The sequence below is a fragment of the Acipenser ruthenus genome, chromosome 14 (genome assembly GCF_902713425.1).
Source record: "Acipenser ruthenus chromosome 14, fAciRut3.2 maternal haplotype, whole genome shotgun sequence".
NCBI classification, from domain to species: domain Eukaryota; kingdom Metazoa; phylum Chordata; class Actinopteri; order Acipenseriformes; family Acipenseridae; genus Acipenser; species Acipenser ruthenus.
In genome coordinates, this window is record NC_081202.1 from 3977546 (window position 1) to 3999428 (window position 21883).

At 39.0% G+C, this 21883-nt stretch overlaps 1 protein-coding gene across 2 annotated transcripts in view; it reads left to right on the top strand.

Moving 5' to 3' along the window:
- The window catches only part of LOC131697386 (fibroblast growth factor receptor substrate 2-like), a 29050-nt gene extending 9977 nt beyond the window's left edge, over nucleotides 1–19073 (top strand). Inside the window, exons 2-7 of one of the 2 annotated variants that reach the window (XM_058985600.1) lie at nucleotides 10502–10602; nucleotides 12262–12353; nucleotides 12666–12852; nucleotides 14880–15038; nucleotides 15909–16072; nucleotides 16619–19073. In XM_058985600.1, the coding sequence (XP_058841583.1) occupies nucleotides 12288–12353; nucleotides 12666–12852; nucleotides 14880–15038; nucleotides 15909–16072; nucleotides 16619–17641 (1599 nt within the window). In that variant the 5' untranslated portion in view covers nucleotides 10502–10602; nucleotides 12262–12287 and the 3' untranslated portion in view covers nucleotides 17642–19073. The other variant, XM_058985601.1, reaches the window with a different exon arrangement.
- Nucleotides 19074–21883: the final 2810 nt, after the last annotated feature.

Below are 21883 nucleotides of genomic sequence, written 5' to 3' on the forward strand. Positions count from 1 at the left end.
TTGTGTGTGGTTACTGGAATGCTGGCTTACACAGGAGCCAGCAGGCTCACAATCTGCAGCTTGCAAAATGATTATTTTTAATGTGTTTTGTATTATTATTTTTAAATGAAACTTCCTGTTTTTCTAGCAGTTGCTTCGGGATCTTGTATGCGAAGCATCCTGTTCCTAAAATGGTGTCACTTTGGAAGCGCACCGTGATTGTGGCTTGTTTTTAAATGTCAAGCTGTAGATTTTGATTTCACATGCCAATATCACAAACCATTTAAGATAGCAACTTCATATTATTGTCGGTGTTCTGGAAACCGGGTAAATGTTCACAATTGACCATAGTCCAGAATCTGTCCTTGGTGTTTTAAATAGTTCTGCTTTTCCCATGCTGCACTGCATTCACTGTGTTGTGCCTGTCTAGTCCTGTTTATGAAACTGCTACTGTGTGTTGAGTTTTGTAGATCCTATCGAGTTCCAGTAATGCGCTTGTATAAATTGCGTGGGGTTTGCCTGTCCTTTTTCTCTGAATTGCTTGTGTAACAGGAGTACTACCTAATTACTGCAGCTAAATCAAGTGAAAACTCATCTGGAGACTGTTTGCTTGTATTCAGTTTTATTTTACGCTTTGTTTTTTCGTGCCTTAAACAGAAACCAGTTTTAAATCCATTTGAGGTGTAATCACTGTTGCATTTGACTTGGTTAGTTGCTAACATTGCTTAATGCTGAACTAGTTTCTATCACAGAGTGCATCAGTATTCTAGATCCACTGTACTCGCTTGTCCCTTCCAGTCCAGGGCCTTGGGACTAACTAGGCCCTTAATTAAACAAGTTGTAATAATTAAGGATATGATTGAAACCAGGTTCTGGATCCGAATAGATTGAAAAAGAATGAAGTGAGTTCAGCTCTACTAGGTAACAGACCCTGGACAACACAATGCAAGAAAAACAACAATACAACACAGTACTTCAGCCCTGACTCCCAAAACCCAACTCTAACTCACATTTTCCAATATGGTTAACATAATCCCTTTTTACAATTCCTTAGAAATATATTTGTAATGACTTTCAGTGACAGTGAAGAGCTGCCCAAATGCCAATACTATGAGTCAGGTTGGACTCGCAACCAATGTTCAGCTGCTTCCCTGCAGTAACAGGGTATAATGCAGTTCAGAAACCCCTCGCCTCTACACCCCTGTCCTTCGGAAGAGAACGAAAAGCATTCTTAAGAGGCTAAAGTTTTAGAAGACGTTGCATTGTGACATTGCAATATTTTAAACTCCTGCTACATGCAGAAGGCAGTGGCCCCAGAATGACTTGTACTGTGGTGTGAGATTCTTTGAGGATGCTGTGTTAATGCAGCTTTCTGTGCTTTGTCCTTTCTTGTCTTCAGCACTACTTCTGCAAGTTTACAGCTTGTCACTGTGTGAGGTGTAAAATCAATGGCTCCTTTCTCTGGCTGAACGGTGACAGAGACTCAAGCACTGTAACTTGACTTCTAGTAATTGTGTCAGAATGATATGGTAATGTTAGTCAGTGATAAATCAACATGTAGACTGTCAGTGAAAACAAAATAATTTAAGTGCAGTTTATAGAAGGTTCAATGCCCAACAGAGTGCAATTGTGTACTGTTAACAGTGCAGTCTAGTGCAGCACCATCTGGGATAGTGTGTGCAGTAAGTACTGTAGGAGGTCCTTTCAACTGGACTACTCGTATCAGAGTTGAATGAAGATGCACCTGCAATGTAATGCAAGTAACCCAGTGGCTCCCCTAATAAAAGCACAGTCTCTGCTAGTGAAGCGTGGTTCGAATCCTGACCTTGGCTGGGGGCCCACAGGGAGAGCTGCATTGGCCTTTGCACCCCCCACAGGGCATAGGAAGGAACATCGTCTCGGGATAGGAATAGTTCATATAGTCGTGCTGCGGAGACCCCTACTGGTCAATGTACTTGCTTTTAACAATCCTCACATTCCCACAGCACAGTGATATGTTTAGACCAAGTGTGTGGTAACTTTGACCTCCTGAATAAAAGCTACAGATACTCCCAAAAATGCCTGTACCATCCAACTGCCAGCTGCCAATCAAATGTCTCCTCTGTTTTTGTTTCTCCGATATGCACCTGAGAAAGTGCAGTTACTATCTGCTGGTGAGAAGCTGCTGCAGAGTGGTTACATTGGTAGGATTCTGTGCCCCCGGGTACGTTCGGTCCACTGTGCTGAATGTTTTCATTTGAACTCCAGTATGAAAACATGACATGCTTTGTCAGCTGGTCTGTCATTTGCTTTTAAAGGCAAAATGTCCCTTTTTAATAATTCTCTATGCTGGGTTTCACAAACTGGCAGATTTTTAATTATTTGGTGTGTTCTACAGGCGTTAGGACTGTAGGTAGACATTTTTATTTGAAAAATAAGGCCTTTTGATGAAGCAGTTTGACACTTTAAATTGGATCCAAATGTGCCTCGATTCTCTCCCTGAAGCTGGGATTCAGGAGTACTGCCCAAAGACTGGCATTCCGGTAAGTGTGGTGTTCCAGTCCTCCTGCTGGGTTTGACAGACACTAATGTAACTGTGTGTTTTATACTGTGCTATTGGGTCCCTGCTTCAGTATGGTACACGCAGCACTGGAAGTGTTTCCGGTTACTGACATGGCTTAATACATGTAACTCAAATGTGGTCCACTGAGCAGCTATTTAAAAACATGTTTTTAAAAATCTTTTGGTACATTTTTTCCCTTCATAAGATGTGCTTAATTGTCTTAATTTGCTTACATCTGGCCAGGGTTGTGAAAGGTGCTGCAAACTGCCAACTTCACATAACTTTCCAACAGAGCCGAGCCGAGATGAAACTTTGTATGGACATTCCTTGTAACACGTTATTGAGTAACCAAATCTAGATTTTATTATATGTACTGATGTCATAGTAATCTACTTTTCCTTGGTACAACCAATACTGGCATTGACACTTTTACACTGAAACTATGCATTGGCATTGATTGTTCTGATGCTGTTTTATACATGCTGTGGATGGACAGCAGGACATGGTGATCTGCAGTATGATGCTACTGGGACCGTTACTGACACACTCAGACATGGTGATCTGCAGTATGATGCTGCTGGGACCGTTACTGACACACTCAGACATGGTGATCTGCAGTATGATGCTGCTGGGACCGTTACTGACACACTCAGACATGGTGATCTGCAGTATGATGCTGCTGGGACCGTTACTGACACACTCAGACATGGTGATCTGCAGTATGATGCTGCTGGGACCGTTACTGACACACTCAGACATGGTGATCTGCAGTATGATGCTGCTGGGGCCGTGTGTTACTGACACACTCGGACATGGTGATCTGCAGTATTGTTTCATGATGCTGCTGGGGCCGTGCGTTATTGACACACTCGGACATGGGTTTCTTATACTACGTGCACACAATTTGTCATACACACAATTTTTCAGTCATTTCTATTTGGTGAATAGAGACCGGGTCATAACATCAAATTCAATGGTAAGTGTCAATTGTCTTGATTCAATTGTACATCAATATGATAGTATTTTCTTTAAAAAGAAAAAAAAAAAAGATGTTGCTGTGCAGCTTATTTCCATCCCTGCTTTTTTTGCCCTTCCAGGTTAGGACCCAACAGTTCAGGCTTGTTTAATGTAAGGCATTTTTTAGTCTTCAGGAACATAGAGAAATGACATTTCTAGAGTGTTTTTGCTAGTGAAAGTAGGCGCTGTTCCTTTGGAACGTTGTTGTTGTTGTTGTAAATCCAAACCAGCCCTATTAGGCTGAATGTGTGGGTGTACCTCTCTGCACAGAAGCTGTGGTCAAAATGAGAATGTACACTATGACCAGTAGTCAACAATATGTCCCAGGCAACACACAATTATTTATTAAGTTTTGGTGGTTGCAAAATTCCCAGTCTGCTGTACTATACTGTAGACGTTTACAGTTTCTTCCTCTGGATTTTTATGCAAGCATTAAATCTCAGGTTGTTATTCTGGGTGGAAATGTAACTCACTGCAGCTTGTGCTCACAGAATCGGTTCTTTCTGTTCAATAAAAATATCTTGCTGGCCTAACGCTGGCACCTTGCCATGATATTGGGCCTTTTAATGACACAAGACATTCAGAGGCGAATCAGGAATAGTGTAAAGAATGTGTGCTGCTTGATTCTTCAAGGAAAATAAGAAAGCATTTGAGTTGTTTGTTTGAACTGTGCCCATTAATTAATTAATTTTTTAAAGCAAAAAAGCAATATGTATGAAAAGAAGTTACAGTAGCAAGGATACAACCTTGTTGCCTAGTGTGCCTTGTGCAACGTGGAAAGTGACATTTTTTACTTCATGGGTAATTCAAAGTTGTGTGGAACTACTGTAACCAGCAACACTGATGGGACAGTAGAAGCATCTCAGTGGCTGCATTGACCAAAGTCCCCCTCGGAATGGTCTCCCGGGCGTTTCTGCCAAGTCCCATCGGAAAGGGGATGGCTGCAAGCGGGTTACAACAGGTTGAAACTGCAAATGTCACCCATGAATTGTAACAAGTAGCAGACTCATTGCAGGCCCCCAAATCAGACACTTTAAAAACTGGAAAAGATCTGCCTATTCCCCTGGAACAATGCGCTGGGAGCTACTACTTACAGTATGGCCATTCTTTTGGCAAACCAGTATATTAACTATTTTGTATCCTGGACCCTCACATATGAGTGATAAGGTTAATAAGGGGTAAACAAATGCAATCTAGAACCAGGGATACGTTTGTGTGAGCCTTTGTCTAAGAGTAGCTTTAACACTGCTTGGGTGTCTCGTGCCTCAGACAGCCTGTTTCATCCAGCCCAGTTCTGCTTGCTAGTCTCTAACATCATTTTCACACAGAAATGCAGCTACTGTGCCATCTCTGAAACGTTTTAATGATTGTGTAAAATACCATTTCACATGAAATTGCGCAATCTTTGCAACCCTTTCACACAGCCAAAGAGATCGCGCGAGTACAACTTTCAAATCTGTCAATCAACAGATTGTTCTCGTGCAATCTGAAACACTGACAAGAACTAACGCATGCACGCAGAGCTTAATCTGTAAAGAAAGAGGTGCTGGGACGCAAGCATTGACAACAATACCAACCCTAAGAAGAGCATATTCAAAATCGTAACACGTTTCCTTGAAAGAGTATTGTACGTACTTGTGTTAGATGTTTACAATCACGTATTCTACATTGTATATAAAGTAATAGTGTGTGCAGAGAAATGAATTAAACGTAACCACAGGACAAATAATTAAAAAATAAAAAAGCCTATATACATGTTTTGTTACGGTTTTGCATTTAAATGGTTTAAAAAACAAACAAATGAAAAGGCATTCAGAGGCACTCCAGGAGGGCGACATTGATGAAAAAAAAATATGCTCCCCAACATGAACATTGGTTTGACCCACGGTCTGCACTATTATCAGCGATGTGTATGCAACAGAAGCTGCTGGTAGATTACAAAAACGATTAATTAAAACTTAGGCTAGGTAGTTGTTAACTTAGTATGCTCTTATTCTCTATTCATTTAATTATATTCATTGTAAAAGGCAAGAGAACCAGATTGTTATTATTTTTGTTATTTTGGTTTAATATAATATAGCAGGCTAATGTTCCTATTGAAGTAGGGTACAATGTTGTTTTTTCATTAAAGTTGCCGTTTGTTGAAATTTAATTTTGAGTTTTAATATTTTGTTGTGTACTTTCTCATTTAATCAAACTAAGTAGTGTAAGAAGTTGCTTGTATCGTCTGTGACGTTTTTCAAATCAAGTAAGCTTATTTGTGTATAAATAAACGACAATAGAGTTGCAGCCAGTGTCAACTTACTTAAAGGCACTCAAGCTGAAATCGTAAAGTAATTTAAAGTAGGCTACAAACGTGGCAGCGGACTGTCTCTCTTTAGCGCGCACACAAGAACTTGCAGACTTGATACAACTGTGTTGAGATTTTAAAAATAAAGCATTTTATGAGATTTTTAACTAGAGGTACCGGCGCTATGCCCCGGCACAAATTAAGCACTGCATGCACGCCTCTTACCTATCTGCGCGTAAGAGCCTATCAGTGGCGGTATAGCCTTTCACATAGGCAGTTTTGACAGTTCAGTGCCGTCTCTGAACCACCTAACCCCTCTGTGTGAAAGCACCTAGAGTCTCCTTGGATAAAGGTGTCTGCTAAATAAACAAATAATAGCATTAGTAAAGCTTGTTTTAGTTTTCTTTTGTAATTTCAACTGCGGACGTGCTTTATAGATCGTAGACTGCCGATGGGACCGGCTGCAGCCCCAGTTTGATATGGGAACGAGGTGAGATTTGAGTTCACAGACTGGTTTCATGGTGCAGAGATGTTCCTGTACGGATGAGTGTTACTATAAGGCAGTTCAGTCATTCAGACTTGCAGTGTGTGTGTGTGTGTGTGGAGTTTATGGCAAGCCAGATCCTTGTTGACTGTGGATCTCATTGCTGGATCAGTGCGTGGTCGTCACGGGTTCCTGTTGTTCTGAACACACTGTGCTGGCCCACTGTATACTCCCAGTAGCTTTGAAGAGCGAGTTGTTATTTAGTGCTTCAGTATGTTAGGCACCAGGGCTAGTAAGGTCAGAACAGTTTGTTATTCTGAAAGCTTTATTTTATTTATTTTGTTAGTTTGTTTTTCAGCCCTTAATTGAAGTCCATCTGTCTCAAAGAGAGTACTTGAAATTGAAATGGACAGTAAGAATAGTTAACAAAACAATTCCATCTTGTTTGGGGGGGGTCTTAGTGCTTGAATGCGTGTTGCCTCTGTGCAGATCTGCTACTTGAAAACATTTCCTGACATGGGGAGGGGAGCTGACATGTACACTGGTCAGCCCAGCTGCTGCTTTTCCAAGTGCAGGTATCTCAGAAACCATTGTGGTTGCAAACTTCTTTGCCGTGCCCCTTGACCTGTGACTGAAGATGACTGCCATGTTGGGGTCATGTGACTTTGTTTGTTTGTTTGTTTGTTTGTTTTGGTTCCTGAATGATTGGGGTTTCTTGGCTGTAAAGACGCAACACTGTCGCTAAATTGTCTTCAATATTCTTTACAATGCTCTATTCTATTTCCTGTCTTTATTGGTCAGCACCAGTAATGGAACTAAGTAAATTTCTTTACATATGAATTTTGCTTTTACTAGCTACTTCATTAGAATGCCATTTCCCTTTTTTGTGATCTGGGGTTTTTCTCCTTCATACTCCAATAGTGTTTCTCTGTATTTTCTGAAGAGTGACGGGTAAACAACTTCAAACTGCTGCTTCAACAGCCCCTGCTTGAGGGCCTGTGGTGTTGACAGTGTTGCAGATACGTATGCAAAAGTAGCGTGCAAAATAGTCCCATGCATTGTGATGGTTACGGCACCGTGAAAGAAGTATTTGGTAGTCAAAAATGAACGAATAATCATTGTATTTTATAGATTATAGATATAACTAACTGACAGTGGTTTGTACGTCTGTTTTAAACTTTGCTTGCAGGAAGCATCTTTAATAATAATAATAATAAAAAAAATAACGATGGTAAAAAAAACAGCAATTGATTGTCTTTAGTTCCTTCGCTAATAGCTGCATGAGCCGCTCTTTAATTGAAAAGTATTTTTTGTTCTTTCATTTGATCATTTCTTTAATCTGAATCAGGGTTGGCTGATTTAAAACAAGTTGATTTTAAATCATTGATTTAAACCATTTTTTCATTTACTACCTATTTTATATAGTTAAGGAAAAGACATGAAAAGTGTGTTTTAAAAACCTTTTATTAACACAAACATCGTAAACTCTTACTGTCTATAAACTAAAACTCTTATGGCTGTATTCTGATCACAGCGCACTGAAAGGGTATTCTGAAGACATGTCTTGCCCCGTTATAGAGCGCCTGCCCATTATTAACATATTCGCTGAAGCGAATGTAAACTTATGGAAACTATAATACAATCCTAAATGGAAAATTATCTATATGGTAACAGTATCCTTGGACACAGTCAGCTTGGTTTTAGGAAAGGCAGATCATGTCTAACTAACCTGCTTGATTTTTTTTGAGGATGCAACATCGACAATGGATAATTGAAAAGCATATGACATGGTTTATTTAGATTTCCAGAAAGCTTTTGACAAAGTCCCGCATAAATGATTAATTCTCAAACTGAACGCAGTAGGGATTCAAGGAAATGCATGCACATGGATTAGGGAGTGGTTAACATGTAGAAAACAGAAAGTACTGATTAGAGGAGAAACCTCAAAATGGAGCGAGGTAACCAGTGGTGTACCACAGGGATCAGTATTAGGTCCTCTGCTATTCCTAATCTACATTAATGACTTGGATTCTGGTATAGTAAGCAAACTTGTTCAATTTGCAGACGACACAAAAATAGGAGGAGTGGCAAACACCGTTACAGCAGCAAAGGTCATTCCAAATGTATTTTTGTAAAACAAGTACTGGGGTGTAATAGAAACAGGTTTTAGTGGACTGTAATTGGTAGAGCATGGTGAAATAATAACACAGACATTGTTACATTCCTGCCATAATTACAGATGGGAGGAGTAGTGTTGAAATCTCCCTCAATCGCAGACCGAGAGCTCTCTATTAGTTTGTGATCAATTAGGGCCCTGCGTTTTACGCAACCTGCATTCTTAGGCTGCACTTCATTCCTCCCACCACAAGGTGGTCATGTAGTCTGCTTAATTAAACCACTTATTGATATATATATATATATATATATATATATATATATATATATATATATATATATATATATATATATTACAAATATATTATTATTAATAATAATAATAATAATAATAATAATAATAATAATAATAATAATAATAATAATAATAATAATAATAATGATGATAATAATAATGATAATGATGCAAGGTTGTTTGCAAGCAGCACATTAAGTGTCACTCAGTTTCATGAAAGAAAATGTCCCATGCATTAAATGTTGCTATTAAACTTAAGCATCGTCAGTTGGTTAACCCTGCCTTCTTTCATAGATTGACGTTGTTCTGTAAAAACTTGGCCATAAGAAGAAACACTTCTTTCAGCACCTACAAAATTGGTAACAACTGACAAATATATTTTAGCCTTTCGTGTTAAATTGGGAAATAATTCTTCAGCTTTAATCCAAAATTCATTGTCATTCTACTGCCATTTTCTTTTGCATATGGGAGGTATTTGTCCATTTCTGATTTAATGTATCAATTTATTCAGTTATCATCTATACTCATCATAATTAGCTTTTTTTTTCTAATTAGTCAAAGCGTAATGTGTTGATTTCTTAATTGTGAATTTGATTACTGTAACTGGAGTCGCTGCAGGTTGCCTAAAATGCAGGACCCTCGTGATCATGTTTGCTGTAGTCAGAACCTATAGACAATTGAGTTTTGATTTTATTTGTGTTTGTCATTTCTATTTCAGCAGTCTTTGTTTTGATTTTTAAAATCACTTTGCATAACAAATAGGTTATAATATTAGTTGTAGTAATGATGAGTGAGCCTTGGATGATATGGTGCCCCACCCCTTTCATTTGTGCTTGTGTATTTGTACATCGCACACCTTGACAGTATTTTAATACGGTTATGTGACATTTTGAAAAATAGTTAAACAAAGTTACAAATACATCCTACTACAGTGCATTTAAAAAAAAAATAATAATAATAATACATTTGAAATTGTATGCCAGTTTAAACAAATACACGTCCGTTTGCACAATAAGGTTCACATGTACAGTACATGTTAAACACACAGTAGATTTACAGCCTGGCTGAGGATGATAAGCAAGCCAGCTTTACACAAATGAAACGTGTTGCAATGCGTTTGCTGTTGTCTTTAAGAGCGTGGCCAAAGTCCTGTAAACCTGGACATGGCAATAGAAACATGCCCCTTACTGAAGGGAATCTACCCCTTTGCAGGGGGTTGAATACGCATTTGTATGCCAGAACTATATACAGTGCCCTCTCTGGGTCCCGTGTTCACAATTGTGGACAAAATGTATTCAATACAGAAAATGACTGTAATTAATATTGTGACTGTAGGGGAGATAATGGAGCTTGCTGCTAAGATGAGACGTGGGTGTCTTGGTGAACTGTGTTTGCATTGGAAAACTAATATTAAGTTTGCAGAATCTTTTTGCACAATATAACTCAAGCTGATTTTGTTGTTTTTGGTCATACAATATAAATGTTTGGTGGGGGGGAAAAGAGAGATTTGAGATTTGACAACGCACTATTGTCCTAGTATTACCTTGTTCTACCTAATATACTTTGTTCAAAGCAGCTGGTGAATCGCAGAGTATTGTTGAATATGGGCTGTAAAGGAAATACAAGTGATTCTTAGTTTGGGAGTGGGAAGTGAACAGGGCCCCCGAACTGAAATAAAAATTCTTAAATTGTTACAGTAAAGCAAGCAGTTTTCCTGTATTTTTTACATTAGTGATTGGGGAATCGGCACTCAATCTCCTCTTCTCTTTTGCTTTGCAGGTTATAAGGCATCCTAAGTGTGGTGGCGCCATGACATTGTGAAGCATGAATGAAATCCAGCTGCTGTGGAGGGAACCAGGAACATTAATGGCCAGATCTAGGTAGGCAGCTTATAATGCCTGCCACTTGCTGTATGTGAGCCTCATGATGGGCTTTTTCATGGTCAAATATGCTTTCAAAATACTTTCATTTTGTATTGACTGATTACCTATTACTGTAGTCAAATATTTGTGTAAATTAATTTCTCCAGATTAACCCTTTGCAGTCCATTTATTAAGTGCACTACAGGCGCGTCCGTTCCAATTTATTTTCACACGCGCAGTTAATTTTAGACGCGCTGTTTAAAAGTTTTTTTTTTCCACAGTCAAACGGGTTTAAAAGGCCCTGCATATCAACAAAGCACTCACTAGGCATCCAGCCCCGCCCCACCCTTTCGTTCGCTATCGCTTTCACATATGCTAAGAAATAAATAATAATAATAATAGTCGTACGTACCGATCAATCATATCCTGATCACTTGTTTTATCACCAAACTCCTCAATAATGCAATCCAAGTCATTATTTTATTACTATAACATCTCAAAAAAGCTCTGCAAATGTCCGTTCCGTGATAGTCGCTGATTCAGCGCTGATTCAATAACAGCCAGCTTGTTTCCTTATGACCGCCCCTATGTAATGCCAGGGGCATGTATGACTATTCATGAGATATGCCTTTGTTTTTTTTTGTTTTTTTTATCAGCTTGTCTCGGCTCCTGTTGCTCCCACTCGGCCATTGAATGGTTTTCTCGGCTTTTTCCGGAGAAAAAACGACTAGAAACCTGTTTTTTGTGTTTTTTTGATGATGTCGGACAGGGTCCGACAATGGACCTGATAGGAATAATTGCAATGTCGGACCAGGTCCGACAATGGACCGCAAAGGGTTAACCATGCTGAGTATTCCAGCAACTGCTAGTGAGCTGCAGATCTTTATTGCAAGAGTTAGGAATTGGAGCACATACTAGCAGGCATATCAAATCCCAGGCAAAACGTACAGCAAATCGAATGATCATGGACCGTAATCAATTTACCTTAGAACTTTTACATTTAAGGGATGTTTAATTAATCTATTTTTTTTTGTTGGACCAGTTTAACCAGATCCTTAATCATCACCAAGTCTCCTAAACAGCAGAACTAGCTTGAACCAGCAAGCCACCAGCTGTGACCAGCAAACACCTGTACCCTATCCAGTTATATTTAAACAAGAGAGAATCACGCTTGTGTACAGCAGGGTGTTTATTCCAGACTCAATGAATATATTGGTTTTCTTTCACATACCATCATTTTGAAAGTCATTTAGAAATTCTGTCATAAGCCAATCATTTTTAAACCGTGTGTTTCCAGGGCAGCTATACTGTTTAAATATGCCGTGCTGAAATCTGGCAGATCACACATGCGATCCCCATTTTAAACCTCCATCGCAGTTGCAACAGAATGCACTGGCTGGGGTTGGTGCATTTGTTTTAAAGCTGAAAAGCTACTCTAAAGCTAAAACACAAAGAACATCATTAAAAATGACATCTTCTAGGCAAGAAATGCATGCCCTGACTGGTCAGATGAAATCAGGTTCATGAAAAGATCAAAAATATATATTTTAGCCTAATTCAAATGCAGTGTAATTCCAGAGTCGTTGTAATACAATATTAGAGAGCTGGTCCACACTGCATTGTAAATGTAACTTTCCTGAATGCTTTTCTTTTTCTTTTTACTCTCTTCCTACCCAGAGATCAAATGGTCTTCTAAAGAAGCCATGGGTAGCTGTTGTAGCTGTCCAGATAAAGAATCTCTCCCAGATAACCATCAAAGCAAGTTCAAGGTGGGTCCGTGGTTAAGTTCCAGCCGGAATTACATAATGCTGTAAAAGGATTGTAAACAAGTTCAACTGTGAGCAGGCTTGTCTGCTGTTCAGTGTGTCTGTGTACAGGGATCTTGGTGTTTTTGGTAGTTGTTTTGTGTTACGCATTTGTGTTTTTTTTTGCCGTGCAATGAAAAGGAGTCCTTTCACTGAAGACTGTGAATATTGTCTACCTGTATGTGTGCAGTGTGTTGTGTGGAAAGCATCAACGCTATGCTGCCTGTGCTAGTTCATTTTCCCATGTGTTTCTCTTATGTATTTTTGTATTCCAAGGTGATTAATGTGGACGATGATGGGAACGAGCTGGGTTCTGGCATAATGGAGCTAACGGAGGCGGAACTGATTTTACATACCCGCAAGCGCGAGGCTGTCAGATGGCCCTACCTCTGCCTCCGTCGCTACGGATACGACTCCAATCTCTTCTCCTTCGAGAGCGGCCGCAGGTGCCAGACTGGGCAAGGTGCTGAACTGGAAATGTGTTTCTACAGACTTAATATGAAGTCAATGTTGCGCTTTTTGGTTTTCAAAGAGCCGACGCCCTCAGAAAGTGGCTCATACGTGAAGTAATGGTTTAATTACAGCAATTATCCATGTGAATGTATATAAACATCTAATGCTCTCTTGCTCATTGGAGAACTAGGTTTGCGTAAATGCATGATAAATACAGATTTATCATGCGCTTGCATTAATAATTTTCACCAAAGTAATAATTATAAATACTTAATGGAAATGTTATTTTTCAGCAAAACATTAACAGGTTGAATTTCACAGTCTATAAAGTTCATGATGCAGCCCCCCCTGCTCCCCCCACTGAAATACTAAAACTAAGGTTGATATCTTATATATTGTTTTACATTCTAACATTTTCAAATAAAGATTTGCCCAGGAATGTGCAAGGCAAGTTTCTATCACTGTTGGGTCATTTCTTGCTAACCCGGTGATTACGCAATAGGCTTGTATTTGTTGGAAATGACATTACTAACCGTGCACACATTGTTGAGGAGCAGTTTTGTTACGTCAGTACGATGTGTCTCGTTATGTTTCTCTTACTGCTATAAGAGATGTCGCCTTGTGCAGTTTGAGTGTGAGGCGATGCTGAGAGATTCCGGCTGCTCAAACTGTGCAAAATGTTTTCTGTTATGAGAAGGCACACCCCATACACAAGTTATCAAAACTATGCAGTATGTGCTATGCACAAGATGACATCCATTGTAGACACAGAACAAGACTGACACATCCTAAACAGTGATTGGTTGATTCCTGCAGAGCATCTTTGATTCATTTCTGTTTGTACTTCCACTGTCTTTTACTTGCTTTGCTCTTACACTTTGGAATTCACTTCTATTGGATATGAGAAGCATTTCCACTTCTGTCAAGATATTACCAGCCCTACTCAGAAATAACACTTTAGTGTCGTGCTCACTTACTGTAAGTGTGCCAAATGAATGGATTTTCCTGTTGAGAAAGCACACCTCAGTGAGCATTAACATTGCAAGTGTTGAATATGGCATTAAGACTTCTTTTTGACTAGGCTTGTTGGGTTAAGTGTGGGTGCTTTGGGTTTCTTGATGCTCAGTAAAAGGGATCGATACACCTTTTTATTCATTTATTTACATCAATGTAGTTTCATTGTTAATATGAGAATGTCAACTTTAACTTAATGCTTGCAAAAGGAAGAACAAGTGAGATCTGGGACTGGAGATGTTTCTTGTGCTTGCACTGGTAAGTCAAGCTCCCTCTGCTCTTCATAGCAAAGAGGCACAATACTGGGCAGTCCACTGGTATAGCTGTGTGCTTTGAGCTCTGATTTCCCCTGAGCAGACATACAGTGTTGTAGCTGGATGTGTTTTTTGTGTCTGACACACAGTTTTGTATTGAAATTCATAAGTATTCATTTTTTTTGTTTTGTGTTTCATGTGAAAAATTGCCGAACTGTTTAAACTTGTGCTGTGGTGTGTATGCTTGTGTTTTTTTATTACAAAATTGAGGGTATGGTGGAAAAATTGATATGCCATGATAGAAACTCACTTTATGATTTAGTGTTTTTTTTTATGTTTTGAGTTATCAGTTTTTTGCAACGCATCTCAACATCAGGTGTTGGAAGTGTGGTTAGTTCTTAGTACAGTGAAACCTCTATTATCCAAACTATATGGGCAGGGGGTTGTTAGTAAAATCATATACACAGAATTTGTTCATATACACTAATTCTTACAGTAAAGTGTTGCTTTGGCATTCCCAGAAATAACCCTGTACATTAAAATAAATATGATTTAAATAGATAGCAGTACTGTAAATAGCAGTGACTTTTTTTTCTATGGCAACGGTGCAGAACAGCATTGCCATAGAATTTGCCAGAGCGGGTCTGTTTGGATAATCCAGGTTTTACAATATTAAACTTTTTGTTTTTCTTGTGACTTGTGATTGTGTGAGAGTGAACAGTTGGTAGCTTCAAATTAAATGTACTTTTTTCTTTCTTTTATTTAATAGGAATATTTGCATTTAAATGTGCTCGTGCAGAAGAGATATTCAACATGCTGCAGGAAATCATGCAGAACAATAGCATAAGTGTTGTGGAAGAGCCAGTAATGGAACGAAACCACAACCAGACAGACTTGGAAGCTCCCAGGACACCCCGCACTCCCACCAGTAAGTGTCCTGAAGGCAGGGGATCCCCCAATTGAAAACTAATGCAAATCGCAGGCACAAATGATGCCTTACCACAGTGAATGTAAATGTGTACCAAGTCCAGCCTCTCACTACAACAATCAGACTACTTTCTGTACAATTTAAGTATATCTTCTGTAAAAGGCCTATCTCACCACTGCAGTGAAAGAACACTGTACAAGAATATTCTGGAGACTGCCTGGGTAACCTTTGTGGACCCAGTGGGGGTCGCCAGAACCCAGTTTGAGAACCACTGCACTGAGCCACTGATAATGAAGCATTCTGCCTCTGTCCTTCTCTGCTAGCACAGAGGTGGTGTGGAATTAAACTGCTAGGCAGGGGGCCGGGCAGACAGGATAGGAGAATGTGAATCTATAACAAACTCTTACAAAGCCATGAACTACGCCAAGGCCACACTATTGTAATCTGAATTTTGCCATCTGTATGGAATGTGATGCAGCCAATGAGAGATGTGGTTTGCTGCTAATCGGTCTAAGCGAATGATGGGTGGTTATCAGGGGGGGTAATCATGACAGGGCAAGGCTACAAAGGAATAGTTGTGTTGTAATCAATTTATGAAATTAAGTTATCATGTTTTTGTTGGTGGGGGGGTGGGGTTGTTTGCATGCTTGCTTACTAGTGACAAATAATGCTTGTCAAAGTGGGGTTTGCCTACATTTACTCTGCTCCCTCTTTAGTCTGCTATCTGACTTGCACAGTAAAATATATTGTAATGATGAAGGAATATTTCCTGCATCATTTATTTCTTTATTTATATCTTTTTTTTTTTTTTTTTTTCTGGCTGCACGATACTTGATAGGCTCAGTTATTAAAATACTTTTTTCATTGCAGCCCCTGGCTTTGCTGCCCCAAGTCTACCCAATGGATGCCCACGGTACCCTTCATGTGGAGATGCCTCGTCACGCCCCTCGAGCAGACACCCGTCTGTAGGAAGTGCCCGCCTTCCTTCCGTGGGGGAGGAGTCCACACATCTCTTATTGGTAGCTGATGAACAAGTAAGAGAGGACACTCTGTAAATGCAAATGATTAAATGCAAGGACTAATATCTGCCAATTATCTTAATGCTTTGAACATTCCAATAGTCTTAATAATAATCTCATCAGTTTTTCTACACATGCTGTTTGTCATAAAAGATATATTTGTTTCAGTAAGCTGTCAAAAGTGATGGAATGTAACTTAATATCTGAATTGCACTTCTATTCTGATACTACTTGATTAACATTGTGTAGTTTGTTCCCCCCTCTAGTGGTGAAAGGTAATCAGGATATTTTAACCCGAGTCCCACCACTTTCCTTTACTTGGCTGTCAAACAGTAATATCTCATCAGAAAGTGAGAATTCTTGGTAAGATTTGAAATGCATGATACCTGTGGTAGAGTATACACGTGGACTACTTTCTCATTCCATGAGACCAAGCTTTTTGTATTGATAAAAAAATGCAGAGAACTTGTAATACTGCTCTGAATATGAAATATGAGTTTTGAGCTGTCCAAGCAGAGCTCCTTTCCAAGCTTTAACTGCTGTGTTGCTGTTCTTGCCTAGGTCCACACGTACGTGAACACCACAGGGATGCAGGAGGAGCGGAGGAACCGGCCCAGCAGCCACATGCCCCTGGAGCTCCGGCTCTCCAACACTGAGAGCATTGGCAGTGGCGGGGGCGGGGGCGGGCAGGCAGCGCAGGGGGACTTGTGCCCTGCAGAGGATGGGGAGCCCCAAGTCTTGCTCGAGCCTGAGGGCGTCAAGTTTATTCTAGGACCAACGCCTGTTCAGAGACAACTAATGGAGAAAGAGAAAGAAGAGACCGGGGCTGAGGACCAAGCTAGCGGCGGGGCTGTGGTTACAGGGGGTTGTGTTAACGGAGTGTCTGCTGACAGTGCCGGCACGAACCCCACAGACTGGGACACTGGCTACGACAGTGACGAACGCAAGGAGGCCTCTTCCAATAACAAACTGGCGTACGAGAAACTGAACGGCTTTTCCCTGCCTAGCGCGCCGCCTCCCCGAAGGGGTAGGATTCCCACGCCGAACGGCTCGGACTCTCACAACGCTAACAACTCTGCTCAGAGGAGGACAGCTCTGTTAAACTATGAAAACCTCCCCTCACTGCCTCCTGTGTGGGAAGTTTCGAAACCAAGCAAGGAGGAGGATAGTTTCGTCCCAAAGACGCCGGCTCTTAATGGCTATCACAATAACCTCGACCCAATGCATAACTATGTCAACACAGAAAATGTAACCGTTCCGCAAAGCGCCAACAAGCCGGAGGTTGCGAGGCGCCGGGACTGCACCCCAACAGTGTTTAACTTTGACTTCAGGCGCCCCAGTCTAGATCACAGACAGCTCAACTACATTGAGGTTGAGATGGAAAGAGGCAGTGACTCCAGCAACCCGCAGACCCCCAAAACACCCACCACTCCTCTCCCCCAAACTCCCACCAGGCGAACAGAGCTCTACTCTGTCATAGACATAGAACGGACTGCTGCAATGTCCAGTTTGCAGAAAGCACTGCCACGAGACGATGGTACTTCAAGAAAAACACGACACAATAGTACTGACCTGCCTATGTGAGCCTAGAAAGCACTATTTTATAAGTTGCACCTTTTTTTTTTTTCTTTTTTTAAGTTTTAAAGAATACAAAAAAAAAAAAAAATTGAAGACAACCAGGGCTTCAGCTGCTTTTTGTTTTTTGTTTTCCCTTTCCAAATATAATAACTACATATAACCTTGAGTCTAAACTAGAGGGGGAGTTGCACTGTGTACTTTGTGTTAACTTTAAAGGGATTTGAAGTAGAGCAGGTACATGTCATTCATATAACACTATTGTATTATGTGCTATTTACATCATTCATTTTCAGTGCCTATTTAATTCAATAGAATTGGAGTGAAATGCCAGTAACATTTTTGGTCATATACCCCTCTTACTGGTGTAAATCAGTTTGGTTAATAAAAAAAAAATTTAAAAAATGTGCAGCTTTGTTTTAAAATGCAACACTTTTTATAATAATTTAGATTTGTGTGTTGCATTGTTTGGTACTACTGTAGCAATGCATCTCCATTTATATACTGCCAAATCTCTGAAATGAGCAAAGAAGACGACAAGAGGACGGTACAGAAAAACTAACTGAATGTGTACCAAAACTAGGGTTCGAGTTTTATTAAGTGCAATTTTGTTTCAGTTCCACCCAAAAGACCTTGTGTTTTCAGAGGACGACTGGCATGCTTTGAAAGCCCTTTACATGCATGCAAGCAAAATCAAATGAATTAATTGGAGCTTTTTATAAACTGTTGAGCCAACAATTGTTTCTTTTTAATTGACTTGCTGTTACACCACAGTAGTGCTCAGTATCATACTGGTAATTCAAATTCAAACTGTTTGCTATGTATGAAACTGTCAAATGTTTTCATAGGATCCTGAATCTCAAGTTCACCCTTTCATGGTTTTATCTTTGCATTGTATTATATTGTAAGATGTATTGTGTATTCTTCTAACTTGCATTATATATATATATATATATATATATATATATATATATATATATATATATATATATATATATATATCTTCCTACCTTAAACATAACTATAGGAACTGTGTATGAATGTAGTTTGAGTAGATTTGTTTAATAAAACAATGCAATGGTAATTTTAAATGAAATGAGGATATACCCTTGCCAAACAAAGTCTTAGACAAAGTAAGCTCTGAATGTTGGGTTCATTTCAGCTGTAAACATTCCTTAATATGTGTGGTGTGTTTTGGGGCAAGTTAAAGATAAATACTATGCAGAAAAGTAACCAACACTTTTTTTTGTTTTAATTTATTTTTTGTTTAGCTGGGCCACATCAGTGTACAAGCATTTAAGTTAAAGTTTATTTAGATGTTTGCATTTTCAGGTATGGATATAGTGTACCAAAATGTTCATATTTAAGAAAACCACAGTGTCTGTATTTTTAGGATAGCTACATCTTTTTCAGATGTTATCAGTGCCAACACCATTTTTTTTTTTTTTTTAAAAATTCTTTTTGTAGCATGGCAATAAAAAAAAAAAAAAATTGACATTGTAATAGACATGATGTGCACTGCCTTTGTGTGTTTTATTCCCCCAAGTCTGAATTTTAAAAAAAGATTTGACATTGTAATAGACATGATGTGCACTGCCTTTGTGTGTTTTATTCCCCCAAGTCTGAATTTAAAATCCCCAGCACTGTTTGCCAGACAACCATCATCTTTATTATTGTTCTACAAATAAATTAACAGTAAGGTCAGAAACATATTATTAAAAACTATGAAGGGATATTCTGAGGTGTGGGTGTGTATTGGGCTTTGTAAATCATGTATTGAAGTAGCATCTAACTTCTCTAGTGTTCTTAAGGAGGTGTAGATGAGATTTGCCCGTTTTAAAAGTTAATTATAGTATCTCATTACAAACCGAGGAAATCAAGTTGACTCAAAAGTAGGCAGTGCTATACAAAGGGGTATTATAGTGAATGCATGTTTTGTATACTAAACTGCAATTGAAAAAAGGGACACTGTGGAAGTTTAATGAACGGCAAACACCACAGAAGTTAACTGATTGCTCTACATGTGCACCAAAGTGACTGATCTGGAAAGGAAGACCACGGCTGCAGAGGACTCCTTAAAGGTGAATAGTGTTATCGAGTGCAGAAACTCCTGAGCAAATCCATCCCAGCATTCCAAGTGACTGATCTGGAAAGGAAGACCACGGCTGCAGAGGACTCCTTAAAGGTGAATAGTGTATCGACTGCAGAAACTCCTGCGTAAATCCATCTCAGCATTCCAAATGACTGATCTGGAAAGGAAGACCATGGCTGCAGAGGACTCCTTAAAGGTGAATAGTGTATCGACTGCAGAAACTCCTGCGCAAATCCACCCCAGCATTCACTCTCCAACAGGGGCACTCTAACATACAATGCTGCAGACAAAAACAATTCAAATTTAGTTTGTCCAAGGTTGCATAAAAATGTAATTGTTGGATGATAAAATACAAAGAACAAAATGCATCTTTATAAGACTGAAGGATGATGGAGTAGTAAATTAATTTACTACATATTGTTTATTTAAGGCAGGTCCAATCAAATACAAATATACAGCAGACTCTTACTAGCCCAACCCCTCCTCCTCTTCAATGACATCATATGCCTTTTATAACCTGCAGTCTTCAGTAACTGGAGCAGCCTGAAGCATTGTGTTTTATAAAAGGTTTGTGCAGCTCATAATTATAGTTGTAGACTCCTAATGAAGTGTAGGGTGGCAGCTTTCCTGTTTAGTAATGTGGATATGTTCTCACAAAACAGGTATTGGGATCATTTCTTTGGACTTCCACCACATCAAATACAGTAGTATCTCTGGGGTAAAAACAACAGCGTTCAGGCAAGGTGGCACAGAACATCACTGTCCAATACAGCTGTTCTAATCCTTTCCACAGACACTGCTTCATTATACTGACATCCACGCAGAGAATTGAAAGTTACATGTAAATTGCATAGGTCAAAAGTAATTATTTTTTTCTAATTATTATTAATATTATAATTAAGTTTACTTAAACACATAATACATAACCAGTAATATGCATACATTCACTGCTTGAGGTTAAGTTTTTTTATATATCAGCTTTTCAAAAGAAGTGTCTGATTTTGACTGCATCTGGGACATCGTTTGATCCATTCCTGTTTCTGAGACATGCTGTGTGTTCATGTAACTTGCCAGAGAATGCTTTACTTTTCATTCTCAACACTGCTTGCACTATTATTATTATTTTTATTATTATTTATTTCTTAGCAGACGCCCTTATCCAGGGCGAATTACAATCGTAAGCAAATACATTTCAAGTGTTACAATACAAGTAATACAATAAGAGCAAGAAATACAATAACTTTTGTTCAAGCAAAGTACAAGTGTGACAAACCACAATTCAATAATACAGCAGATAATAGTGACAGTTACATCAGGATATGATTAAATAGTGATAGTTACATCAGGATATGATTAAATACAAAGTACTACTTTTAATTTCTTGCACATGCATACTTATAACTTTCTCTTAGCAGAGAAAACATAACTGTTAAGCTGAGGGAACACAAAGACACTGGCTTGAGAATGGGTTTCAGGCGACTGCACGGCACACTGGAGATTTGCAGTTTGATACAGCAAAGTTGCCTCAAACTAAGGTCACCCGGACCAGGTGTCAAGCCACTGTTCCTGAAAAGGGATTTAAAAACTCTGGCCACTGATCTAAAATGAATTACTTGTTTTACCTTAACCCTGGGGTTCTGCTCAAAAGCACTGAAAGCGTATGCATTGTGACCATCGTGTTTAGTAAAATAGGCAATAAAAAAAGAAAGGTGGCACTCGATACTAATTTCAAAAATGAAATGTTTGGGGTTGAAACGGCTTTATCAGGTTTAATCTTAAAACAATAACCCCTCCTTATGTGTGTGACATCTTCACAGCAAATACGTATTTTTTTATTTATTTTCACATAAAGTAGAAGACAGTAGTAATGTGAAATGTACAAACATATAATTAGCATGGCCAGCACGAAATCTGAAAGAAAAGTAAAATACATGTTTGAACTGGGGTCATTTTTAATGTGTCGGAATACACCAAACAGACTGATATACACGTGTTAAGTCTTCTTTATACAGTACTGTATATAGTGGTAAACGCAGTTCGTGTTTATTTTTCTTATGTGAATTTCTGTGTGTACCTGGTAATTAAGGTTCTACACCAATTAATGTAAAATTGTAAATGTTTAAGTATTTATTTACTTAACTGGGCATCAGTACTATCGT